This window comes from Oryzias latipes, chromosome 24 (assembly GCF_053564925.1).
Source record: "Oryzias latipes strain Hd-rR chromosome 24, Olatipes_Hd-rR_3.1".
Classification (NCBI taxonomy): domain Eukaryota; kingdom Metazoa; phylum Chordata; class Actinopteri; order Beloniformes; family Adrianichthyidae; genus Oryzias; species Oryzias latipes.
Genome location: NC_136260.1, coordinates 21681396 through 21703933, shown reverse-complemented (window position 1 = coordinate 21703933; position 22538 = coordinate 21681396). Strand labels below are relative to the sequence as shown.

At 39.7% G+C, this 22538-nt stretch overlaps 1 protein-coding gene across 5 annotated transcripts; it reads right to left on the bottom strand.

Moving 5' to 3' along the window:
* Nucleotides 1-31: 31 nt before the first annotated feature.
* agbl5 (AGBL carboxypeptidase 5) lies at nt 32-13947 on the bottom strand. 5 transcript variants are annotated; one of them, XM_023953282.2, is made up of 17 exons: nt 13599-13947; nt 12681-12966; nt 12438-12609; nt 12178-12344; nt 11178-11355; nt 10880-11058; nt 10124-10613; nt 9829-9998; nt 9597-9732; nt 9300-9511; nt 8911-9107; nt 7004-7180; nt 4609-4730; nt 4485-4537; nt 4240-4400; nt 868-995; nt 32-795 (listed from the first exon to the last, which is right to left on the bottom strand). In XM_023953282.2, the coding sequence occupies exons 2-17, from the start codon at nt 12893-12895 to the stop codon at nt 724-726; spliced, it is 2829 nt and encodes a 942-aa protein (XP_023809050.1). In that variant the 5' UTR covers nt 12896-12966; nt 13599-13947; the 3' UTR covers nt 32-723. The 5 variants fall into 5 exon arrangements, 4 of the variants coding, with proteins under 4 accessions (XP_023809050.1, XP_078799310.1, XP_078799312.1 ...); XM_078943184.1 differs by lacking the exon at nt 7004-7180; XM_078943186.1 differs by lacking the exons at nt 32-795; nt 868-995; nt 4240-4400; nt 4485-4537 and adding an exon at nt 6781-6950 and having other exon boundaries at nt 7040-7180.
* Between the last annotated feature and the right edge of the window lie 8591 nt (nt 13948-22538).

Sequence of the window (22538 nt, the reverse complement as noted above, 5' to 3'; positions counted from 1 at the left end):
TTTCTGGATACATACGTGAAACTAAAAAGTGTTTTGCGTTTATGATGTTTTTATTCAAGTTATAATTTCCAACATATTACAGTCATCAGTCTTGATATAACAGTCTGGTTAAATAAAACAGTCAAAATAAGGAGTGTCAGAAAAGGTGAGGGTAATACACAAATGCCCAACTTTGGATTTCAGTGCTTTTTTCCCCTGTGATTTCATTGGAAAAAAAAAATTTGAAATTTAATCCTATTGATTCACTTACCAGTTATGTTTCAGCAGTTAATCCAGATTGACGAGCACAGAAAGCAAACAATCACATGAAGCTGATATCAAGTTTGAGAAGTTTTTTCTAATGAAGTTTAAATTTATATATATATATATATATAAAAACTGCTACAACTCCAGCTTTATATAAACAAGAGTGAGAAAAGAAAGTTAAAATATAAAGCCTCTGCTGTCAAAGTAAAAAAAATAAAGACTTCAGTGCGTAAACATTTAAAGGTCTAATAGTTAATATCTGTACTGAGGCAGCAGAGACCAAAACAACATCCAGATAGAAGCTGAACTTTAAAGTTTGTGCCGTCCTCCCCACTATGGTGAAGAAAGGCACTTAACCCTCAGCTCCTTCAGTGAAACTTCATTCTGCAAACTCTTTGTCAGTAAAAGGAACCTTTTCATATTGCACATACATATGTTTTTCCTAATCAGTCAGTATGAGAATGTGGGGTGTAAACCTCAGCTTGTCCTCAGCAGGGTCAATGTTTCACACACGTTCCCAGCTACAGGCCCGGCTTCAGTTCCCTCAGCCTTCAACGATAACATCACACTTTATTGTCGCGGTTCACGTGCCGTTTTCTCCCAGATTAGATGGGTTTTTACCTGCTGCAGTGCCGGATCTCCTGGCGGTGAGGACTTTATTATAGGTTCTGCTGCGTTGTGGAGACTCTTGTCGGACGTCCTTAGAGATGCAGAGGGGAGCTGCACGGGTGGATCTTTCTCAGAGAAACCTGTAGATGCAAACAGTGCAGAATTAGACCAGCTTTTTTTTTTTTCCACACAGTGTTCAAAGGTGGTGTCAAGAAGAAGAAAAGCATCAATCTAATGTCTTGAAGTAGATAGACTAGCTCTCTAATCTGATAGAGCAAATTTTATTTAAGATGATTAAAAAAATAACTAAAAGTGTCGTTTAATTCAATCTCCTACGGCAACGATATGTTAATCCTTAAATACCCATAAATTACAGATTTATGTACATTTTAAGAGAGGATTAATAGAAAACAGGTAAACAGTTTAGAAAAAATGTTTGTTCAAGTTTAATGGCTTCATCACTCTATTGTGGCTCTTTGGCTTTAAAGAAACATGCTAATGCTTTTAATAAATAATAAATTATTGGAGTTTTGTTATTTCTTTTTAGGTTTTTAAACTGAGGTGATCTAATATTAGTCAAAATACTTTTTTTTATATCTCTCACACTAAAATCCAGAGGTCTTGAGTGCTTTTGATTAGATTCACATCTAATTGTTTCATACGGAGCCCGTGTCCTGACATTAAGATATAAAAATATATCTTGTTCCCACAGATTAATATCTTGTTCCCACAGGTTATTATGTCGTTCGCACGAAATACTATTCCGTTCCCACAAGATACTATTCCGTTCCCTCAAAATGATTAACTCGTTCGAACGCAATAATTATGTCGTTCGAACGCAATAATTAATCCGTTCGAACGCAATAATTATTCACGTCATAAGTCATTCACGCGGATATGCTCTCTGTACGCCGGCAAAAGCCGCTTTCAGCGGTAACTTCCGTGTCTCTGTGACCCATATTCGTTCAAAAAAGGAACATGAAAAACAAAAATGATCACTTTATTACTGTCTCAATGAATATAAGAAAAATATCAAAAGATTTATGATAACTAGGCTGCTTTGTCATACGATAGCTCCTGCTAGGCTACTACTAGCTCCGCCGCAGAGCTCTTTGATGTATGCCGGCATTTGGCTGGTCTGTTTTTGAACATTTTATTTCATCGGCAAGCTTTGGCCCTATTTTTAATATTCATTAAACTCGTTTGTCATGTCCTGAATGTCATTGCACATCTCATTTTTACCAACTACAGAGTCTGGGTAATTTGTTTTCTAATGACACTGTTCAATACTTTCCAAATTTCTTTAGTGTTTGATTTATTTTCTCAATATTTCTGTATAATAGTCTTTTTTTATGTTCTCATGATACTGGTTAGTTTGTTTTTATATTTTTTGTATCGCTGTTCTGCTTCAACAGTTCTGTTTTTTAAGAATTGTTTGTATTTTTGAACGCGTTTCTCAGTCCAGTTGTCATCCATGGGTTTTTATTACGTTGATTTCTATTACAGGATTTTGTAAGTGGGCAGTTACTGTCGTACATGGATGTAAACGCCTGCATAAACATTTCATAAGCTGCGTTTTACATCATTACTTTCATACAGACTTTGCCAGGTTTGTGCTTGTAGTTCTGATTTAAATGTATTTATTGAAAACACGTTTACACGTTTGTTAGTTTTATTCTGTAAACTATTTGTTTTTTTGTCTTTTATTTCTCTACAAAGGCATACAAAGGCCTGGGAGGTGGTCGCTAATGTCTGTCATTAGTAGTCCGCTTTTTATTCTGTTTTCTAGGCAGTTTGTGAAAATATAAGCTATCAAGGTTGCGCTGTTTGTTGTTATTCTGCTGGGTTTGTTGATTAATGGATATAAGCTAAAACTGAACATTGTATGTGTAAATTCTTCTGTTTTGGTGTGATTGTTTGGGTTCAACAATCACTATGTTAAAATCGCCACAATTGGAAATATTGGCAAACGTGTTTTCAATAGCGCCAGTGAAGGTTTCCATGTCAGATGCAGTGGCTCGATACACACAGCTGACTATGACGTTACTCTGTTCCTCCATACTGATCTCTACAGATAGAAATTCCATGACATCATCAATACAGGCCGACATTGTCTCCACAACTTTGTGTTTAAGTGTTGTGAATATAAAGAGCCACCCCCCCCCACCTTGCTTATTTTTCCTGTTCACATAGTGAAAGTCATAGCTCTCCAGCTGGAAGCCCTTTTCTGCTTTTAGCCAGGTTTCTGAAATTGCAATTATTTTGAAAGGTTTGTTAAATTGTTGCAAGTATTCTTCCATGGTTTGGTGATTCGCGTATAGGCTTCTGCTGTTGAAATGTATGATTGAGAGTTGGTGATTAGGATTTGTGTTTCTATAGTATTCCTATTCTGTGCAATAACTGCAGTGGTTCCTCTCAAAGTCGAAGAAATTGGCATCTGAGTCAATGTTTACATTCATAGTTGTGTATTATTTTTTATTCCTGTTAAAGAGGACTGTACTTTTGCCGTTTTCTATCAAAATCGATCCAGTTCTTCCATTTCTCTGATTGCAATTACTTTTGCCTGTTCAGGTGGGCTGCATAGTTTAATGAAAACTTTGCAGTTTGTTGTCCACGTTGATTGTATTTTGTTTTCTTTTCTGAGAAACCGTGCTCTCCGTGCGATGTCAGCATTTTCTTGATTAGATGTTCATTCATGTAAACGTTCGTTCCTTTTAGTTTTTTCCTTGCTTTAGGAGGGCATTTTTATGCTTTCTATTTCAAAATCGCAATATTATTGCTGGGTTTTCCTCGGTAGGGGATGGCAGGCTTCGATGTCGTTGCTGTTGATGGCAATGCCTTTTTATATTTAGGAATGCTACGACTTGTTGTTCCACTGATTCTTGCTCTGCCTGTTTTTCTGTTTCTACCCCATCATCTGCTGGTTTAACTGCCCTGGCATAGGAAGACGGTTTAATGGCAAGACCACCATCATTTTAGTTGTCTTGTTTATATTCAATAGTAAATGAAAATAAAAGGATGGAGGAACAACAAATTCATAATGATAGAAAAGACACATTTGACTTCACTTTCCTGGCTTTTAATTAAAATAAATCGGGGTGTATTTTATTTTGAAAGGAACTTATTCGTACTACAGTCTAAAGTAAGAAAAATTACATTGTTTTAAGCAGGAAAATAGACCCCTGTGATATTTCAATTTTTGTAAATATTCCAAGGCTACATTTTGTAAATAAATGGCTTAATTGCCAAAAAACAAGAGGTGTGTTTTTCTTAACAATAAAGTGGAGCTGTGTGGCTCTGAATGGGTTCTGGTCGGACAGATACCAGCTCCAACGGCTCTCTTAGTTTGAAGGTTGCAGAAGCAACACGCGAGAGAGCACATACCTGAGAGGCGTCTGTGAAGCCCGGGCCGTAACAGCTTCCACACCTTCATGCTGGTCAGTACTTCACTGTCTGGAGAGGTCTTAGTGCTGCGCAGGGGCGGGGTGTCCAGTGACCCCCCCCTCCGGATGGGGATGCGGCTGGCGTGCGGCTGCAGCTCAAACCTGTGCAGAAAGAAGAATCAACACTGAAATAAACGTGTTTTGCCTCTTTCAAAACAACATACAGTATATATGTATTCGACTTACTTGCGAAACTTGATGGATGACAGGATATGTGCAGCCCCCAGGTCTTTAAAAGTCTGTGACAAATGAAAATGTCACGACCATTCAGAGGCGAGAACAGATCAAATGACCGAACTTCTTCACAGACCTCTGTGGGCTGATGAGGAGCTCGGCAACCTCGAGCCACACACCCAGAACACACGGGGAACGGTATTCTGGACCAGCCGGTGGCAGTGGGTCCCCCAGCTTTAAAGTCTGGACAGCTGAGGCCTGTCAACAACAGAAAAGAGAACAAAGCCTTTAGAATGACAGCAAGGGATTCATCTCTGAGGGACTGCTCCGTCCACACGAGCAGCTTCAAGAATTAAGCTTTGATTTGAAGGGGTGTGAGTAAAATAAATGAAGGTCCTTTGTGTGCAGACACTTAAAGGAGAGCGGAAGACACACATGCGGTGTTTGCTTGACAAACAGAGTTTATTCTAGAGGTGAAACAGTCTCCAGAGGACAGCAGCACATTCAAGAAGGGAGATACAGTTACAAGGACAAACACTTTTCAATAATGTAGACTATCAAGATCATTCTCATCTGGACCATAAAGACATAAAAGTCCCACTCCGATCATCTTTTCATCTATTTTCAAAGTGTTTCCAGTGGTCTTTTCATTTGGATGATGCCGTTTTTAGCCCAAATCAAAGAAACCTGTGTCGTTTTCTGGGACATAGTTTCTGCAGAGCGGCAGTAGTTCATTACATGTCATAAAGACACACCCAGACTTGTAATTTTGAGCTGAATATTCTTCATCTGTGTCTTCTAACATCAGAAAAATGCCACAGAAACAGAATTTTCTCATCGGAGTGGGTCTTTAAAACTGTGTTTAACCAAATTTATTTGACGAAAACAGGAAAAAACAAAACAACCAAACACACAGAACAGCAACGTTCAGAACAGAGTAATCGTTCTATATTCAGGGTAAACATGGGAGCCTTTCATAACTTCTAGGAGAAATCATCCCCATAAATTCTGATGATCCAGGGGGGAACCTTCCCCCTAAAATGCATTCATCTGTTCTCCAGTTTCCTCACAGGAATCACTTTTAAGAACATATTTTGACCCAAACTGCAGCTCTGCTGCAAATAAAAACAGTTCTAGGCTTAGTATCTGTTCACAGTGCCATCAAAAGACCCACCGGCTTATAACAACATTATCAGATTATTATTTTCTAACAGCAAATGATTTCATGATCCAGTGGAGTGAAACAGCTACCGCTGACCCCGCTGTGGTGAGAAGATCCCAAACCAGCAGAAGCTTGAAGAACCGGATTCTACAACCCAACGAGACGCGACGCGGGACAGCACCGACGGCAGCTGCACACCCAGAGCGACTGCTATCCCACCAGTGAGAGATGCTGCTGACAAACCACTGCCAGGACGCGGCCAAAAAACTTTATCGACAACGTCACAACAAACAAAACGAGCACACTTTCTTTCACAAATAATTCCATTTACGTGTCAACAAAGACAATGTTACATAAATAAATAAGCAGAGATACTTTTTATTTAGATAAGATGGAAGAACAATATATAAACCACAGTTTTAAGATTTTGAAATGGTAATGAGTTGTGTTCACAAACACTTTTTGGATGCAAACTTTATCGACTAAATGAGGATTTCAGTCGTAGCGAGGACTCTGGCAGTAAGCGACTTCAACAGCACCACGATTTCATTTCGAGCCGACTCTAAAGTGACACAATTCAGAACCGAAAATGACTCAGCTTTAGAGTGGATCAGGACTCTGACACAGCTCTCTTTCAACAAGAGATTAAAGGTAATCTTTGATAGGCTAAGGCCTTCTGTGACTGGACACTGCTTTTATTCTGAAATGATACAGACAGAAAGTGCCTTAAAGCATCTCGTAGAGGCCAGTTCCATCCCTTTTCTTAAAATAAAAAATGTAACCATGGAAAATAAATAAGTGCAAATGTCAACGGTCTCAATTTTCATTAAAATACACATGAAATGTCTGAAAATATAAAATAAAATTCATACTGGATTCTTTTCTAACATTGCGACATTCATAAAGTAATATGATCTTATTTTGATTACTGAAATACAGACTGCATTATTCTTTAAACTCTGCTGTGAAGCAGAAAAAATGAACAAAAACTGTTGTTTTTTCTCTAAATTTGATCACTTTTGCTGAACAAACATCACCAGAAGACTGGGAGAAAATCAGCAACAGTTTCAACGGTTGCTAACGCTAGCGCCGCTAATTCTTCACAGTCAGGCGGCTGCAGGTGACAGCGGGGAGGAGGTCACACACCTGTCTGAGAGGTCAGCATCATTCCACCCACTTACACCCACGTTAACACTCAGTCTCAGGAAAAGGGCTCCTCAGTCCGGGGTCGACCCCGTCGGAGAGCTGGCGCCGGGCGGGAGGCTCTGAAGGAGCAGGGGGCTCAGTTTGGAGAGAAGCGCAGGCCGGGGGAGAGCCTGGAGGGAGGGGAGCAAGCTGGAGAAGCTGGGGGGCTGAAGGGAGTACAGACCTGTCATGCTGACGGAAGCAGGGAGGGGGCAGGAACCTGCTGCGCACGTGGACGAAGACGAGGACGAGGAAGAGGACGGGGGAGACATTCGGGGGCAGGAGGGAGCGTAGCCGTTGGTGGGACATCGGAGGACGGAGCGGAGGTGGGCGGGGCGTCTTTTCTCCTGAGCCTTTGAGTCTACAAGGAAGGAGACGTGCACACAAACACACACACCTGCTGAGACCGTGCTCAGAGTCAAACAACAGGCTCCTCCTTAAAGGATTTAATGGGTTTCACTTTCTCCACTAAAATACGATTATCTCTCTGAAGGAAAAATCCTTTTTTAGAAGCTTTTCTTTAAAATCTACAAAAAAAACATTGAGTGGTAACATAATTCCAAGTCCACCAATGATTACCTGACCAAAGCAGAACAAACCTTAAAGAGAGTAAAAACTAAACTCTGATAGGAGTTTTGAAAGATGAATGATACCAGTGAGCAAACTAATCTACCTCAAACAAAGTGAAAAGCTGGAAAACTTGTAAGCTAAGTGAGTAAAAACACAGAATTGCCCCCCCCCAACAAGTGTTAAAATTGTTGGTTTTCTGGTCTGAAACGGCTTGATTTAGTAGTTCAAAGGCCTGACACATCCGTGTTCACAGTGTTGGCAGAATTTGGGAAAAGGATTCCTGATCCAGATTTTTTTTTTTGACCCCAATCAGATTCCGAGTCATTTAACCCAATCCAATACTTTATTTAGTAAGTGAAGTAAAAACAAAACAAAAAACAGATTCAAAATTTCACAGACTCTTATATTATTCACCTACTTTCTTCATGTATTATTTACAGAGCCCTTCTGGGAAGTACACCAAGTAAAAATATTGCAACTATCAACTAGAAAAAATAGTTAACTATTAACTATTATAAATAGGTGATAATTAGTCACGTGAGAAAGTTTGGCAGCTGTTTCTTCTATATCTTCAAAACTATTCAACATTTTTGATGAAATGTGACTCATATCTCCATGAAAAAATTCCTAAAAATGAAAAACAATGACTTTCTTCCAACATTGTTGCTGTAGCATCAATATGATGAGGAGTATTCCCGACTAGATCATGGAACCATTTAATAGTTTTGGTTGTTTTTTTAGCTTCCTTTTTGTAGACGGGTTTTTGGCAGCCCTCTCTCTGCTTAATTATACATATAAAAAATATTGTAACACATCTTTTTTATTGTGTCTTTGTAAGTTGTTGTTTGTGTTAACCTAAACCAATAGAGACACAAGCTGTCAGTTTGAAATGTTTATTAAAAGAGTCTGAATTTGGGAATCTCTTGCTGTTTTTTTGCCCCTCCTGCTCTAAATCGTGCCGTATTCCGCTAAGCTTTATGACCATAACATGTTGTGATCCATTCACCATGTCCAGACTTCTACAAGGGCATCTATTTGAATAATAAGCTTGAAATATAAAGTGATGATCAACATAATTTTACAAAAATACATATCTGATCCCTGATTAGGACACAACATCTGATTCTGATCGAGTCTGAAACTATGTGATCAGATCGGGAAGTCCCTAGTTTTGATTTTGGAAATAATTACTGTTCTTTGTTGTCATCTCGTGTTGATGTAGAAGGAGCACATACAGATACTTGTCTTCTATCTGACTCCTAGTGATTATGGTTGATTTTATTTTAAAATAACCTATGCATAGTGAAATTGGCATAAAAAAACAAAAAAAAAAATCAAACAAATCAAATCACTGCAGTTCGGAGAACCTAAAGTTCTCATGCGAACCAACCACAACAATGGCACTGATGAAGAGGAAGACGGCGAAGCTTCATACTGGATCAGGAATAAGGTTCAAATCTCCATAAACTGAAGGATCCCTAAAAGTGAGAAGACTCAACACTCCTGTAGAGATGGACTTACCCTTGGCGGGTCCGTGCGCCTTGTTGCCTCCACGAGCTCCGGCGTGGGAGCTGCCGTGCTGCGTGTGAGCTCGGGGTGCGGGGTAACCAAAGGTGAAGCTCGGAGAGTTCTGCATTTTCGGGGAGGGCGTCTGGCTGCCGCTGCTGTTGCAGTGGGCGCGGCTGAGTGCGTTCTCCGACGTTGATCCAGACAGACAGCTGCTTCGTCAAAAGAAGGAGAGAAATCCATGAGTGAGTTTCATGTTTTTCGGGAGGGGAGTGAGTCTAACAGCAGGGCAGCCCAAACCCGGTCCTTCTGAACCTCACTGTCAGCAGAAACAACTGGAAGATGAGCAGCGTGAGGACCGAAGTTGTTCAGCCCTGCTGTATCAGGAGCGTGTTTGTACTAACATGTTGAAGTTCTTTGGCGGCGCCGCCTTCGTGGCGTTGTTGTGGACTTTTGGGGGAGCGTGAATGTGCATGTTCAGGCCTTTGGTGTTGCGGACATGCTTGAGGAGCCAAGCGCGCAGGTTTGTTAGGCAGGTGTGCTCAGAAAGCACAAGCCGAGGCCAGGGGTTACATTCTGCCATGTCCAAAGCCGAGACCGCCACAGCACGCCCCACCTGGTGGACAACATGAGCATTACAGCCACATAACAAGGAAAACTTTTGCTGTAATAAACTGTTAATGTGATGTATGCTTCCTCACCTGCTCAAATATTTCTGGAGTGTACTTTGGAGGAAACGATGAGGGTGGAGGAGGCGTTGCTCGTCCGTTGTCGTGGCAGGCAGGTGGAATTGTGTTCATAGTTTTCCCCGTGTTGTAATTGCACTCTAAAGTATAACTGGTGTTTTCATGAAAAAAAACACACATTTCAACCACCTCAGAGGTAAAAAACAAAACTAACTCATCATGCATGGCCATATAGAGCTGCAGTTACCTGTGAAGCAGCCCGATAGCTTTGTGAATGGCAACCCGGCCACTGCCTTCCTTAGACTGGCCGTCCCTCTTGTCACGTGCGTACATGTTCTTCTCTGAGAAGTTGCAGCCCATGAAATCAAAGTGGGGAGAATTCACAGCGATCAGTCTTGGATAGAGCATGTTCTCCACCTGAAAAGAGAAAAAAAATACTAAGTTACATGTCTGTGTTGACCTTAAAGGACCTTTTCCTAAAGTGTCCTTTCCTGGATTAAAGGGAAAAAAGTTGTGCACTCAACAAGTAAACCAATGTTCACCTGCTGGCTCTCATCTGGAAGGCTGTTTCCATACATGAAGCATCCTCGCTTTGAGGCGTGGCCATGCAAGTCCACATAATAGGCCACACCCCCTTCTCGGGGCGGTATCGATTCAGGTTCCTCCACCTGCGGTGCTACAACATCTACGGTCTCTGTGAGTCCCGACGAACTGTTGTGCTCTCCTTTCACCACCTCTGCCGGGGACCAGCTATTCTCCTCCGTCACCATGGAAACCACCGGCTGCGCCTTCTCTGCGTTCCGTTGGTTCAGGCTGACTTCAAGAGCAGTGAGGGGAGGAGTTTGGTGTTGATTTGTGGGTTTAAGGTTCAAGGGAGCCTGGGAGTGCGTGCCACCGTTGGTGTGTGTGTTGTGCAGGCGGTTGTGTGTGTGGTGGTAGAGCAGCAGGGTTTTGGCTGCATAGATGGAAGGGTGCAGCTCAGGGCTGGGGTTCAAGTATTGCCTATTCAAGTTCACACCTCTGGAATCAGTCCTGGAGAAAAAAAAGTAGAGCTCAACACGTCTTTTATTTCATTTTCTGATAACAAACTGCTGCACATCTCCAGTCTTAACCCCGTGACACCTAATCGAGTAAATATGCATCAAACCACTTCAGCTCCAAAGTTACCTAAATTTAGCATCTACTTGAAAACATACAGGATTTTTTTTTATAGGTGGGAACAAATTTAGGGGTCAAGGCATAATTTCAATAACAAAAACAGTTAAATTATGACAACAAAGTGGATCTTCAGCTCTTACCTGTAGTGTCCCCGGACAACCCCGTCCGGGTTGAGCATGGGAATGAGCTTGAACACGAACATGCTGCGCAGCATGTGGGCGCGGGGATCATCTCTTCTCAGGATGAAGCTGAGGAAGCCGTTAAAAACAAACGAGGAAGGCGTTTCCCCGGGATGCACACGGCTGCTGAGAAAGAAAACCTGCAGACCAACATCGAGGAGAAGCTTCTCAGTTTGGTCAGATAATTGCAAAGGAGACTGACACCAATGTGGTCAAAGGTGATGCAGTTTGGATGGATTGACGGAGGTCAGAGCGGTACCCTCTTGCCGGCGAAGCGATGCGGTCTTGGAGTGTTGGTATCAGGAAACAGCTTGGGTAGACGGGCTTCTCTTTCTTCCTGCATCTTGCTGCAGTTGGTCACAGTGAGAAGGTCCACCCTATTGCCATCTAGAGAGCGGCAGAGCAGCTCCCTGTGGTAATAAACGGTGCTCGGTGCACTGACGGCACAAAGACAGAGAATTGTTGTGTAAAAGAGGAAAGTCAAAAACTATTAGAAGAAGAATTCTGCAAACTGAGGCCATTAAAAACCTTGCTTTAAAAAAATTCAAGATATTTTACCAATTCTTTACTTTTCTTTCCTGTGCACCTTTACAAGCTTTTCTCAAAATCAAAAAAAAGTCCAGCATTTTTTATTCAGAAATAAGGAAATTATTATTATTATTATTAAAATCAGTCAAAATCCTTTTGCTCTAAAATCTCAACAATAGAAAAACTTCATTTAAGACTTTTAATTGTTGGTTAAGGATGTTATTTTAAACTCAATAAATTCATTGGGATTATTCTGGAAACAAAACTGTAGATCTATGTTCAAAGAATAGTTGCTACTTTTAGCTTTTATGAGGATTTTTAAAATGGGTCAGATTTTACTATGACGGTTTTCTAATTTTGTTCACATTTTGTTCTAAAACGAGTCATCTCCACTTATTACACTAGTGTTTTTGTCACTGTAATTAAAATGAACCACAATTAGGTCCATAAAAACTCATAAAATACAAACTATTTGCTTAGAACTAGAAACAAATATTTTCTATTGAGCTGCAGAACATTTTATTTGTTATTCTTTACACAGTTAGCTTTTTAGCTTATTTTTCTCTTTTTGAATTCTTGCATACAACTTGTTTGCAGATTTTGATATAAGATTTCTTGTTAAAATGGACAAATATTGTCTTTAATGTCAAGCGATTTTCTTCTTTAGATTATTATTCTTTTTTTTTTCTAGGCTACCTCATTTTGCAGAGTAGATGTTTTTTTTTTTTTACCTGCTGGGACTGAGCTGAGCAGCATTGGGGTAACTGTCGTCGAGTTTTTGCAGCATCTCCTGACACTCGGTGTACGAGTAAGGGTAGCAGAAGGAGAAGTAGGTGGTGGCTCCTCGCGCCTCGGAAAGACGGTGAGTGAACGAAAGTACAAACTGGTTGTCTATGATCTAGAAAACAGGAGACGGGAAGAAGAATTTCATGAAAGCGGTTGCTTGATTTGTGCTTCTCATCAATCTCACTGTTGGCCATTTTTTTTTTACCTCTGTTGTGGGTCTGTCTCGAATTCTTTCCCAACGGTTCTTGCCAGGTAGAGAGCGGACAAGAGGGGCCATTCCCTGGCTGTAGAGCTTCCTCTGATTGTTCATGTTCCTCACATTGATCTTAACTAACTTTCCAGGGGCTGCGCCCTTCACACTAAAGTAAAACCACGACCTAAAGGATTTACAGCAGTCAGTGAACATCCTATTGAAATTTTTGTTCATGTGAGATCCATTTGTCGTCACCTGTTTCCATTTTCGTGCTCGGTGCCGGCGCAGTCTGGCTGCGTCCACACATTGAACTCATAGTCGGGGGCGAGGTGTGACCCCGAGGGGGAGCTTCCACTGGAGGCCGTGTCAGAGGCGGGGCTTAGGTTGCCCCTCTCCACTTTTTCCACCCGTGCCAGGTTCCCCGAATCAAACTTGGAGCTGAACACGATGTTTCCAAAACACGCCTCCATGGCTCTCGGTCTTTTCCACCTCCTGCTTAAAATGTCTCTTTAGTGTCAGCCATGCATGTGACATTGACAGCCTGTTGTAAAATTAAAGAGAACAAGCAGTTTACATTAAAAATATATATAAATATAGAAGCACTTACGAGACACTTAGTACATAAACCTCTTCCTGGAAATCCCATTCAAACATACTGAACAACTGCAGGAAACTCATTAAATAGGGGAATTTCATCAAGGTGTTGCGTTCAAATGCTCACTTTCTTTCATCCCTTCTCTAAGTGTAAATGCTCCCATAAAGTCTTCAACATACAAAGAGGTGTTTTATTCGTTCATTTTGATGTCCCTGACTGACGTGTACATGAAAACAGCATTGGCATGGAGATTCAAGCCAACACAAAACAGCGACACCTAAAGGCATTTAGGAAAACTACAACCACAGATCAAAACATCATCGAATGATTACAACCCCCTTCATGTACCACAGTAAATTTGCTCATTTGAAATCAAGACGACACATTTGGAGCTAAATAGGGCAGATTAATTGCATTATTTATATATATTATATATATAATAAATGAGCGGCGAAATCAGTTGACCTAGAAAAATCAAAGTAGCGGGTCGTCGGGTAGAAAAAAAACGACGTTTGTTACACAACATCTCCGATGCTACATGATCACAACAGTGGGCTAACGATTTCAGGAAGGCTTACCACAAAGCTGAGTTTGATGCCGTCAGTGGTCCACATAGCTACTAGCAAAAACGTCCCCAAGCTTCAAGCTACTCGGCTAATTTAGCCACAAATAATAAGTCGTTGGTATATAAGCTCAGAATGAAGACCTAAACCGCGAGTTTAGCCCGTTAAACTATCGAAACACTTAAAATACGAGCCTTCCTGCCTCAGTTATGTACACAATCAGTCTTAAAACCGTTATTTTTAGTCGACGTTAACGTTTGTTGTCACCGTCCTTGTTCGCAACCCCCCGAATGCATCACACGGTGTGCTGCGTTCAGGACTATCAGAGGAAAGGATACAGAGAAATGTCCTCGTTGTTGGAAGTGGCGATGCTGCTGTTTCCTCCTGTTAGTATCTGGGGGGTTCAGAGGTGCAGTGCTGCCACCTTCTGCTATGGAATGCGGAATTTCGGAGTTTTATGACCATACAAAAGTAGTTATTATTTATTTCAGAACTCGCAATGAGAAAATAAATTGGATTTTATTAAATTGAATTAAAGGGAGAGCTCTGGTTCGAACGCTCCATGAACGCCTCACTCTGTTGAATTGTTAAATGTCATTTCTCAGTCGCTTTAGTACAATTCTCAGATCAGAATTGAAGTTTGCAAATATGTGTGTGCATTTCTCAAAACAATTTGTACAAACAGCAAAACACTATGGATTTCTTGCAAAAGCCTGTAACTTGCTCTACACTAACTTACTCCCTGGGCGAGTAACCCCACCAGCGCCCCCCCCCCCCCCCCGCACACATACAAAATTTGACAACATCCTGCTGTGTTCCCTATCTTCTATTTAGCCATTTTACACAAAAAAATGCATGAATTCTCTAGACTCGTATTACAGGGGGGTCAAACTCAGTCACACAGGGGCCTAAGTTAAAAACACGCTTAAGGTTTTGGGCCGAAGAAGATAAATGTTTACTGAACACACTAAAGCTAAACTTTTAAACCTTTTAAACTGAACTTTTTGAACATAAATATGAATAAAAACAGGAACACAAGTTAAACCTTAAATAACTTGTAATATTTTGTTTTCCATATAAATATATTCTGTCAAAATTATACAAATATGAACATGCTGCAGGACAAAAAACAAAGAAAGCCTGGAAATATTAATAAGAAATTATATATCAAATAATTCAATTTTTTTTGCTCTTTCATCATTTTTTAGAGCATTTTTTTTCAGAGCTGGATTCCTGCTTCATTTTTAGCAATAATTTCTTAATGTGTGACGTCCTGTGTCTTTGTGAAACATATCAGAGGGATTAGATCTAAAAAATAAAACTTATTGTGATTAATATGTTTAGGTCTTATAAAACATTAAAGACTAAATCTTAGAACTCATCAGTGGGATTACTCCAAAAATATTTGGCATTTCCCTAAATTTGTGCATCACCAACAGCAGAAATCCTCCAAAAAAACTCAATCTTAAAAAAATGGTCTGCGCTCATCCCCCCTCCCCCTCCCCTTCCCTCTGACACACGCGGCTCCGTCTCTATGACGGGAGGCGCAGCTGCGGCCCAGAGTTGATTGTCAGATAGAAAAAGACTCCCAATCACCTGTTAGTGTGATTCAGCCACCGGCGAGTTGCGCTCCCCTCTCGAGTTTTTTGACTTATGTTCCAAAGACTACCGCAAAGAGGTGTGGCCGCAAGCGTCTTGCAGCAGAGGGCGGTGGTCACGTGCGCATCGGGTATGCTGTGTCAGAGCAAAGAATTGTGGGAAATAATCTCCATTGCCTGCTTTTTTCGAAATTGGGTTGAGCACGGGTGATTGTTCTGCCTAATTCATTTTCATGTGCCTGTTTTACGTTGTTTCACTCTGAGGTATTCTTTTTTTTTTTTTTTTTTTTGCACCATAAGTGTGAAGAGCAAATAGGAGGAAGACATTCTTAAGAGTCTGATGTGTCAAACTAAAAGCACTAAGTGTCGGCTGCTGAAGCAATTTCAAATTAAAAGCTCCAAGCTTTCTCTTTGAATATAGTATGTAGCACATTATGTGTAACGCCTCAGGCACGGCAAATGCCGCCCCCTATAAAGTGCCGCCCTGGGCGACCGCCCACATCGCCCATATCAAAAATCGCCACTGCTTTATGTCATTAAACATGTCAGTGCCATCAGAACGTCAAGTCCTTGTGTCATTGTCTACGAACAAGACAGTCAAATTACTTAGTCATGTTGTCAATATAACTGTGTACTTTAGAGGGAGGTTCTGATGTAAACTATGGCTAAAGTTTTGATGACAATTATTGTAAAATGTAAGTTACACCTTTTTTGTTTGATTGCAAGAGACTGGACAAGATTCACATTTACACTTTTATTGTTCATATTGTAATTTGTTGTCAGACCATGTCATCCCAACATAGAAAAAACCCACTGCAAACAGTATAACACAAAGGGAAAAAAAGATAGGACAATATTCTGTCCAGCAGTGCAGTAGGAACTGGTGTGGTCTTCCTACACCTCTTGTCGTTCCTGTATGTTAGGCCACAAATTCTCATCCACATCACAGCGAATATCCTCTCTTGCAATGCAGCGAAATATGTTTGTCACATTATGACAACTTGGTCAACCATTTTGCAGTTAATGACTTATACGATGAACTAATGACTAGGTGTTTTGAGGAGTAAGACTATTGCACAGTGAACTATATAATACATTTTGATCAACATGACATAAACAATTGATAATGTAGCAAAGAGCAGAGAATTGTACATAATCATTTGCATGGATGTACCAAAGCAATTGCAACTTGTTCAAAGAAGTGAGAAACGGCTTATATGATGTGCACAAGTGACATCATGATGTGAAGACTGAACAAATAGTTTTGGGAATTTCATTCTGATCTGAGAATTGTACTAAAGCGACTGAGAAAAACTGTATTGTAAAATGTAAGTTATACCTTTTTTGTTTGATTGCAAGAGACTGGACCAGATTCACATTTACACTTTTATTGTTCATATTGTAATTTGTTGACAGACCATGTCATACCAAAATAGAAAAAACCCACTGCAAACAGTAACACAATTGGAAAAAAAAGATAGGACAATATTCTGTACAACAGTCCAGGCAGTGCAGTAGGAACTGGTGTGGTCTTCCTACACCTCTTGTCGTTCCTGTATGTTAGGCCACAAATTCTCATCCACATCACAGCGAATATCCTCTCTTGCAATGCAGCGAAATATGTTTGTCACATTATGACAACTTGGTAGTAAGACTATTGCACAGTGAACTATATAATACATTTTAATCAACATGACATAAACAATTGATAAAGTAGCAAAGAGCAGAGACTTGTACATAATCTTTTGCATGGATGTACCAAAGCAATTGCAACTTGTTCAAAGAAGTAAGAAACTGCTTATATGATGTGCACAAGTGACATCCTGATATGAAGATTGAACAAATAGTTTTGGGAATTTCATTCTGATCTGAGAATTGTACTAAAGCGACTAAAAAAAACTGTAAAAAGATTAAAACAAGACATCTCTAATTTACCTACTAATTCTATTGCAATATTTCTTAAAATTTTAACATTTTTTTGTTTTGGTAAGTCATAACCTTTATTTAAAAACAGTGTCATTTAAAATATAAACAATCAAGAGTTTTAACGTGCTTTTTACATGTTTAAATGTTGAGTCTCTTATTGTGAATCACTTCACAACGTAAAAACTAAACACGTGATAGAGTAGGTTCAAGGTAAAACAATATCCTTTATTTGTTTTTCGTTTTTTTTGTATTTGAATTCATGGTTATACAACAAGTGTAACCATAAAGATTTAACATTTTTATCTATAAAGGTAAAATTCTATGTGTGTTTTTCTTGGCTAATTTCTTTCTTAAACCTAGTATCTCTTCCATATTCTGCCTTAATTAGCAGCTAGAAATGTACAAAATACTGATGGATCCCTACATTTTCTCATTTATAATTTGCAATATGGCTGCTTGAAGGAATGAAAGTTGAACTTTTAAATTCTCTGCCTCACCATTTATTGCTTTACCGCTCTTGTTGTATTTTTCTAAGTATTCCCAATGATCTTTTAATCATGATTATGCCATTTTTAGCCCAAATCAAAAAACCTGTATTGTTTTCTAGCACTTTCTGCAGAGCAGCAGGAGTTATTCAGAAATTTTAATTTGTGGGTGAGACCGTTGACACGTAGTAAACCATGCAGCCTCTCTGCTGAGAGCTCTCTATTCACACACTCTCCAGCTAGCTTACAGCCCCACATACTCCTAATTTAACGGTGCAACAACAACGGCAAGCAAAATTGATAGCAAACAGCCAGACGAGGAAAACAAAGACCTATATGGATCTATTTGTCTGCAAGGGCGTGGCCTCGCCCAGCGTATTTTCTACATCATAAGCTCTTTTTCAAACAACATTTTTGTTCATCCGCTCCTGATTCACACAGATTTGTATAAAGAAATACTCAAAAATGCAATTTTGAGCTTATCTTCTTGATAGATGTACTCCATCTTCAGAAAAATTCCTCAAGCAAAAATGTTAAAACACAAAAATACTATTTTTTTCGGAGGTTTTTAACTTATTTTTTTTTCCTAATTTGATTTGATTTGATATGGTTTATTTCAAGCAATTAAATAGAAATAATACACAAAGCAATACAATCATCAGTTATGCATTCATACAATAACTAATCAAACTTTGGATAGTTAGACATATTAATAAATATTGCTTAAAAGGGAGTGGAATAAACAAAATGCGTTTGATGACAGAATCTTCTTTTTTAAAACAAACCAACATTATTTTTGTAATTAATTTGAAGAACACATGTTCTTAAATATTTAGTTTCCACTTGAAGCTCAGAACAGACCCAAAATGTTTTCAGTTTAATATGTGAAATTTCTGAACTCCCCACAAGGTGGAGTTCAAAAACCACAGTGAGAAGATTCCTCTAAGATTAGCCTGCCAAGATACACCAGACAAGTCTTTCTTATATTTCTTACAATGAAAAGTGTACACTTGACACGTCATTTTATTAGAATTAGAGATTTTTGTGTTTTTGTGCAAACACCAGGGTTGGCCTATTCGACTGTTTCAGGTTATGTCGATGACTTTTTGAAATAAATTACAATAAAACACAAACAAATTCACATTTAATGGCTTCAAAAATATTCAAACAGACAAAAAGAATGCACTGTCTTTCTTTTTAAATATATTTTTCATAGTTTAAGTCTATGTATTTCCAGTTTGCTGTGTAAATGAGACTTTGAGGCGTTGTACTTTTTTACGTTTTCCTGGTTAATCTCACCAGATTCGAGTTGATGATCCTCAGCTGTCTTTATTTAGTTATTTATCTTCAGTATATATATGTGTTTTTTTTAGTTCCTCTGCTTTGTAATCGGATTTCTTGCTCTCTTGGGTTTGTCTCATTGAAGTTTATTTATTGAAGGTGCAGGGGCCGCTCACCTGGCCCAGTCTCCTGCATTCTGAGGTCCACTTCCTGACAGCATATAAAAAAGGAATATTCTGAATTTTTTTTGTTTTTTTTTTGTAATACACAAATCATATATCAAACTGGAACAAAACCGTGACCCAAAAATGGAGGAAAAAGTAAAGTTCTTTCATGTTTGGGACTTACACCTATAAAAATAAGAAAAACTTAGCTGAAATGTTTGTCCGAATGTCGCCTCCTGATGGCATCAAGAGGCCTCTGAGCTTTAACAGGAAAAAAAGTCTACCCAGGTAAAGCGACCAGACAGAATTTTCTAAGTTAATGCGTTCCATTAAATATAGTTTTATGAACACATTTATGACTTTTTACTGTATCTGCCTGACAGGGTCACTCTTGGTCACTGGATCTTCCACCAACGTTCATCTGCAGACCAGTAAACTGAAGGTCTGCTCAGGTTAGGACTAATCCCCTTTTTCTCCATTCTTCAGCCACTTTTTTTTTTTTTTTTTAATTTTTAGTTTTCCAGATGACGAGGAGCCAGTTTAGCTCGTGCTGGTTTGCGGCGCCTTCCGTCCGTGAAACCAGGGTTCAACTCCGGGCTGCTCCCTGTTCCCTTCTCTACTTCTGTGCTGGTCCCAAGCCCGGTTGCTTTGAGAGGGTTGCGTCAGGAAGGGCATCCGGCGTAAAACATTGCCGAGTTTACCATGCGACTCGTTCGCTGTGGCGACCCCTGATGGGAAAAGCCGAAAGAGAAACAACAGTTTTCCAGATGACAATCAGCAGCATAATAGAAGAACTATTGACCACAAGAGGGCGACAAAGCCTTTCTGCTCAGCCACAGTAACAACACAGACAGTTCAAGAACTTGATTAGTGGCAGTCCAAATCAATACAGATTAGTGTGCAGTATTGTCACATCTAGTAGTGACTTTTCAATTGTTCACCGGTCTTTGAAGAAGAGGAAGAAGAAGAAGAAGAAAAACCCTCAAATGTCTTATTTATTTATGGTTCATTTTTAATTTAGAACATTTATTAAAGCAGTTATTGCAATGATCAAAAATGTTGTCTTCCTCAGAGAAGAGATGTTAGTTTTAAACCTTTTTGGGCTGATTTTTGTTGAAGCTCTGCACTGAGAGGATTTGTTTCGTCAGCTGATTTCATCAAGCCCTTTGCTGAGTGATGCTTTTAAGTCGTCAGCTTTCTTTGATGAAAGGTAATTTGTGGCGGGGAAAACAAGCGCTGCTCATTAATATATGATAATTGTTTTCAGGCATTTCTGATTGACAAGGATGACAGGGAAAAAGCTTAGGATTGGAATACTGAACACGTTTTATGCAGATTTCTAGGAATGTGATGCAGAAAACAGAAGTTTATCTTACTTTTTGATTTATTATTTTTTTGTGACCAGTAAGTCATATGTAAAATATTCATAGTAATATTCATTATAGATATAAAGAAAAATGAAAAATAAGTCTAGTTAATCAAATATAAAAAAATATTTAATCTTTTTTTCACACGAGAACAAATATTATAAATATAAATATATTTGAGTGAAATTCTTTGTTGTAAAAAATTTATATAAGGTATGTTAATAGGAGACAAAAGGTTATTTTTGTAAATGTGTGTTGGAATATTAAAATGTTTTAAGCTAATTAAAAGGGATGAATCTGCACACACACAGGCTAGCTTTTATTCCCTTTATTGTGTTTTGTTGATACGTCGTACATATCATTAGGTGGAGATTTGTGCCAGACGAGACATGCAGATACCCAGCCATGGGGAGCAGCTTCATAATATGGCCTAGTTAAAGGTTTTCTGTTGTTCTGCATCCCAATTCGGTCAAAATTTCCCAAGATATGACTTGTAAGAATGTGTACGTTGTTGCAGAGGAAATGTTCCTTCTGTGTCCCCAGCTGGAGGCCTCTTTATGAATATCATTACCTGCTCCCGTTCAGGGAAGGCGAGACATCTTTATCCCTCGCAGAAAATGTATATGACTATTTTCGCCGCTGCGTTTATGTCCAGGCGTTTACTGAGACCCAGATGCAGTGGAAAGTAACAGAAGAAGCAGGAAAGTAATCCATTTCCAGGTTAAATATTGAACAGTAAAGGCTTGCCTACATTTGGTTCTAATTAATCATGGACAGGATTGGGATTTTTCCAGAGGTGTATCCACAGGAGGTCCAGTCTTGGGTTTAGGGGGCATCCCTACAGTTGTGGCCCCTCGTCTTCCTGCCACGTGCAGCCTGCAAGAGGCTCAGGGCCCTCTGTTGTCCTGCTGGGCCTCCATCTGCTGTGAAGGTGGTTAGGTCCCAGGATTGATGGCAATACATTGAGTTTATGACACGTGTCGCCATGAGTGACAGAGGGTCTCGTCCCAACTGGGCCTCCTGACAACCAGGAACCCAACGTTTGTAGTCGGCACTTTGCCAAGCCTAATGGGAGGAGCGACCCCACTGCTTGTAGTTCACAGCTGGTTGGTAATGCGGGACAAGGAGCTAATCTCTTTGGCTTTTGTCCTGAAAGTCTTTTTGGAACCACTAAAAACCCGAAAAACTGAAAAGTGGACCACTGGTGCACACGTGAATGTTCATGGATGCTGTCTTTGCCTCTTGCTCCTCCTTTTTCCGGCAGAATGACGACTTCTTAGCTGCTGTCTGTAGTTTCCCAGTTGACCCAGCAGGGCTCCTTTCAGACTCCTGTCAACACGCTGTTTCTTTCCACTTTGGTGGGCCCAAGTTAAAAAGAAATCACTTCCTTCATCTCCCACTCCTCTCCTCCTCGCCCAAAACAGGATGATAAAAGCTAGATTTTTCCACATCTGAGCAACTGCAACAATGCTACAGTACCTTCAAAGGGAAGATGCCACATTGGGAGATGACAGGGGTATTGATATGAAAGCGTTGTCTCCTTCCTGGATGAGATCAGAGAAGGCCTGGTGCATGTTGGGATGCAGTGAGTGATCTGACCAGTGTGGTGGAAGAAAAGTGTCAGTCACCGCGCTGCATGTTTCTGTTAGTCTTCCTTTTGCAGGAATTGGCCTTTTTTCAGTCTGTACTTGACATTGTAAGAGTTTCTTAATATTGTGTTGATACTACGGTCACAAATCCATCGCCATTCACTGCATTAATGGCAGCTATGCTTGCATGGGTAGAAGTGCTCTTACACTTTCAGGCAGGTTAAGTGTGCATGCTATTTAATAGGACGTAACTATTAATGGGTTCTTACAAGTCTGCAGCAAAAATAAAAGAGTATTCAGAAATTTCAAGAGGATTTTGAGAGCACTTAACAGTAAGTTTCAATAAACTTACAAAAGAACCAACAGTCTTTACAAAAAGTTTATTGTTGTATAGTTAAAAAAAGGATAATTAAAGAACATTTTTTTAAGTTTAGACAGCACTAGGTCATAACAGAGATGGTTGCTTAAGCCTTGAAGGAAAAATTAAGTTTGATTTATGCAGGATTGTTAATGCATAAATATTCAAATGAATTAGGCAAATATTT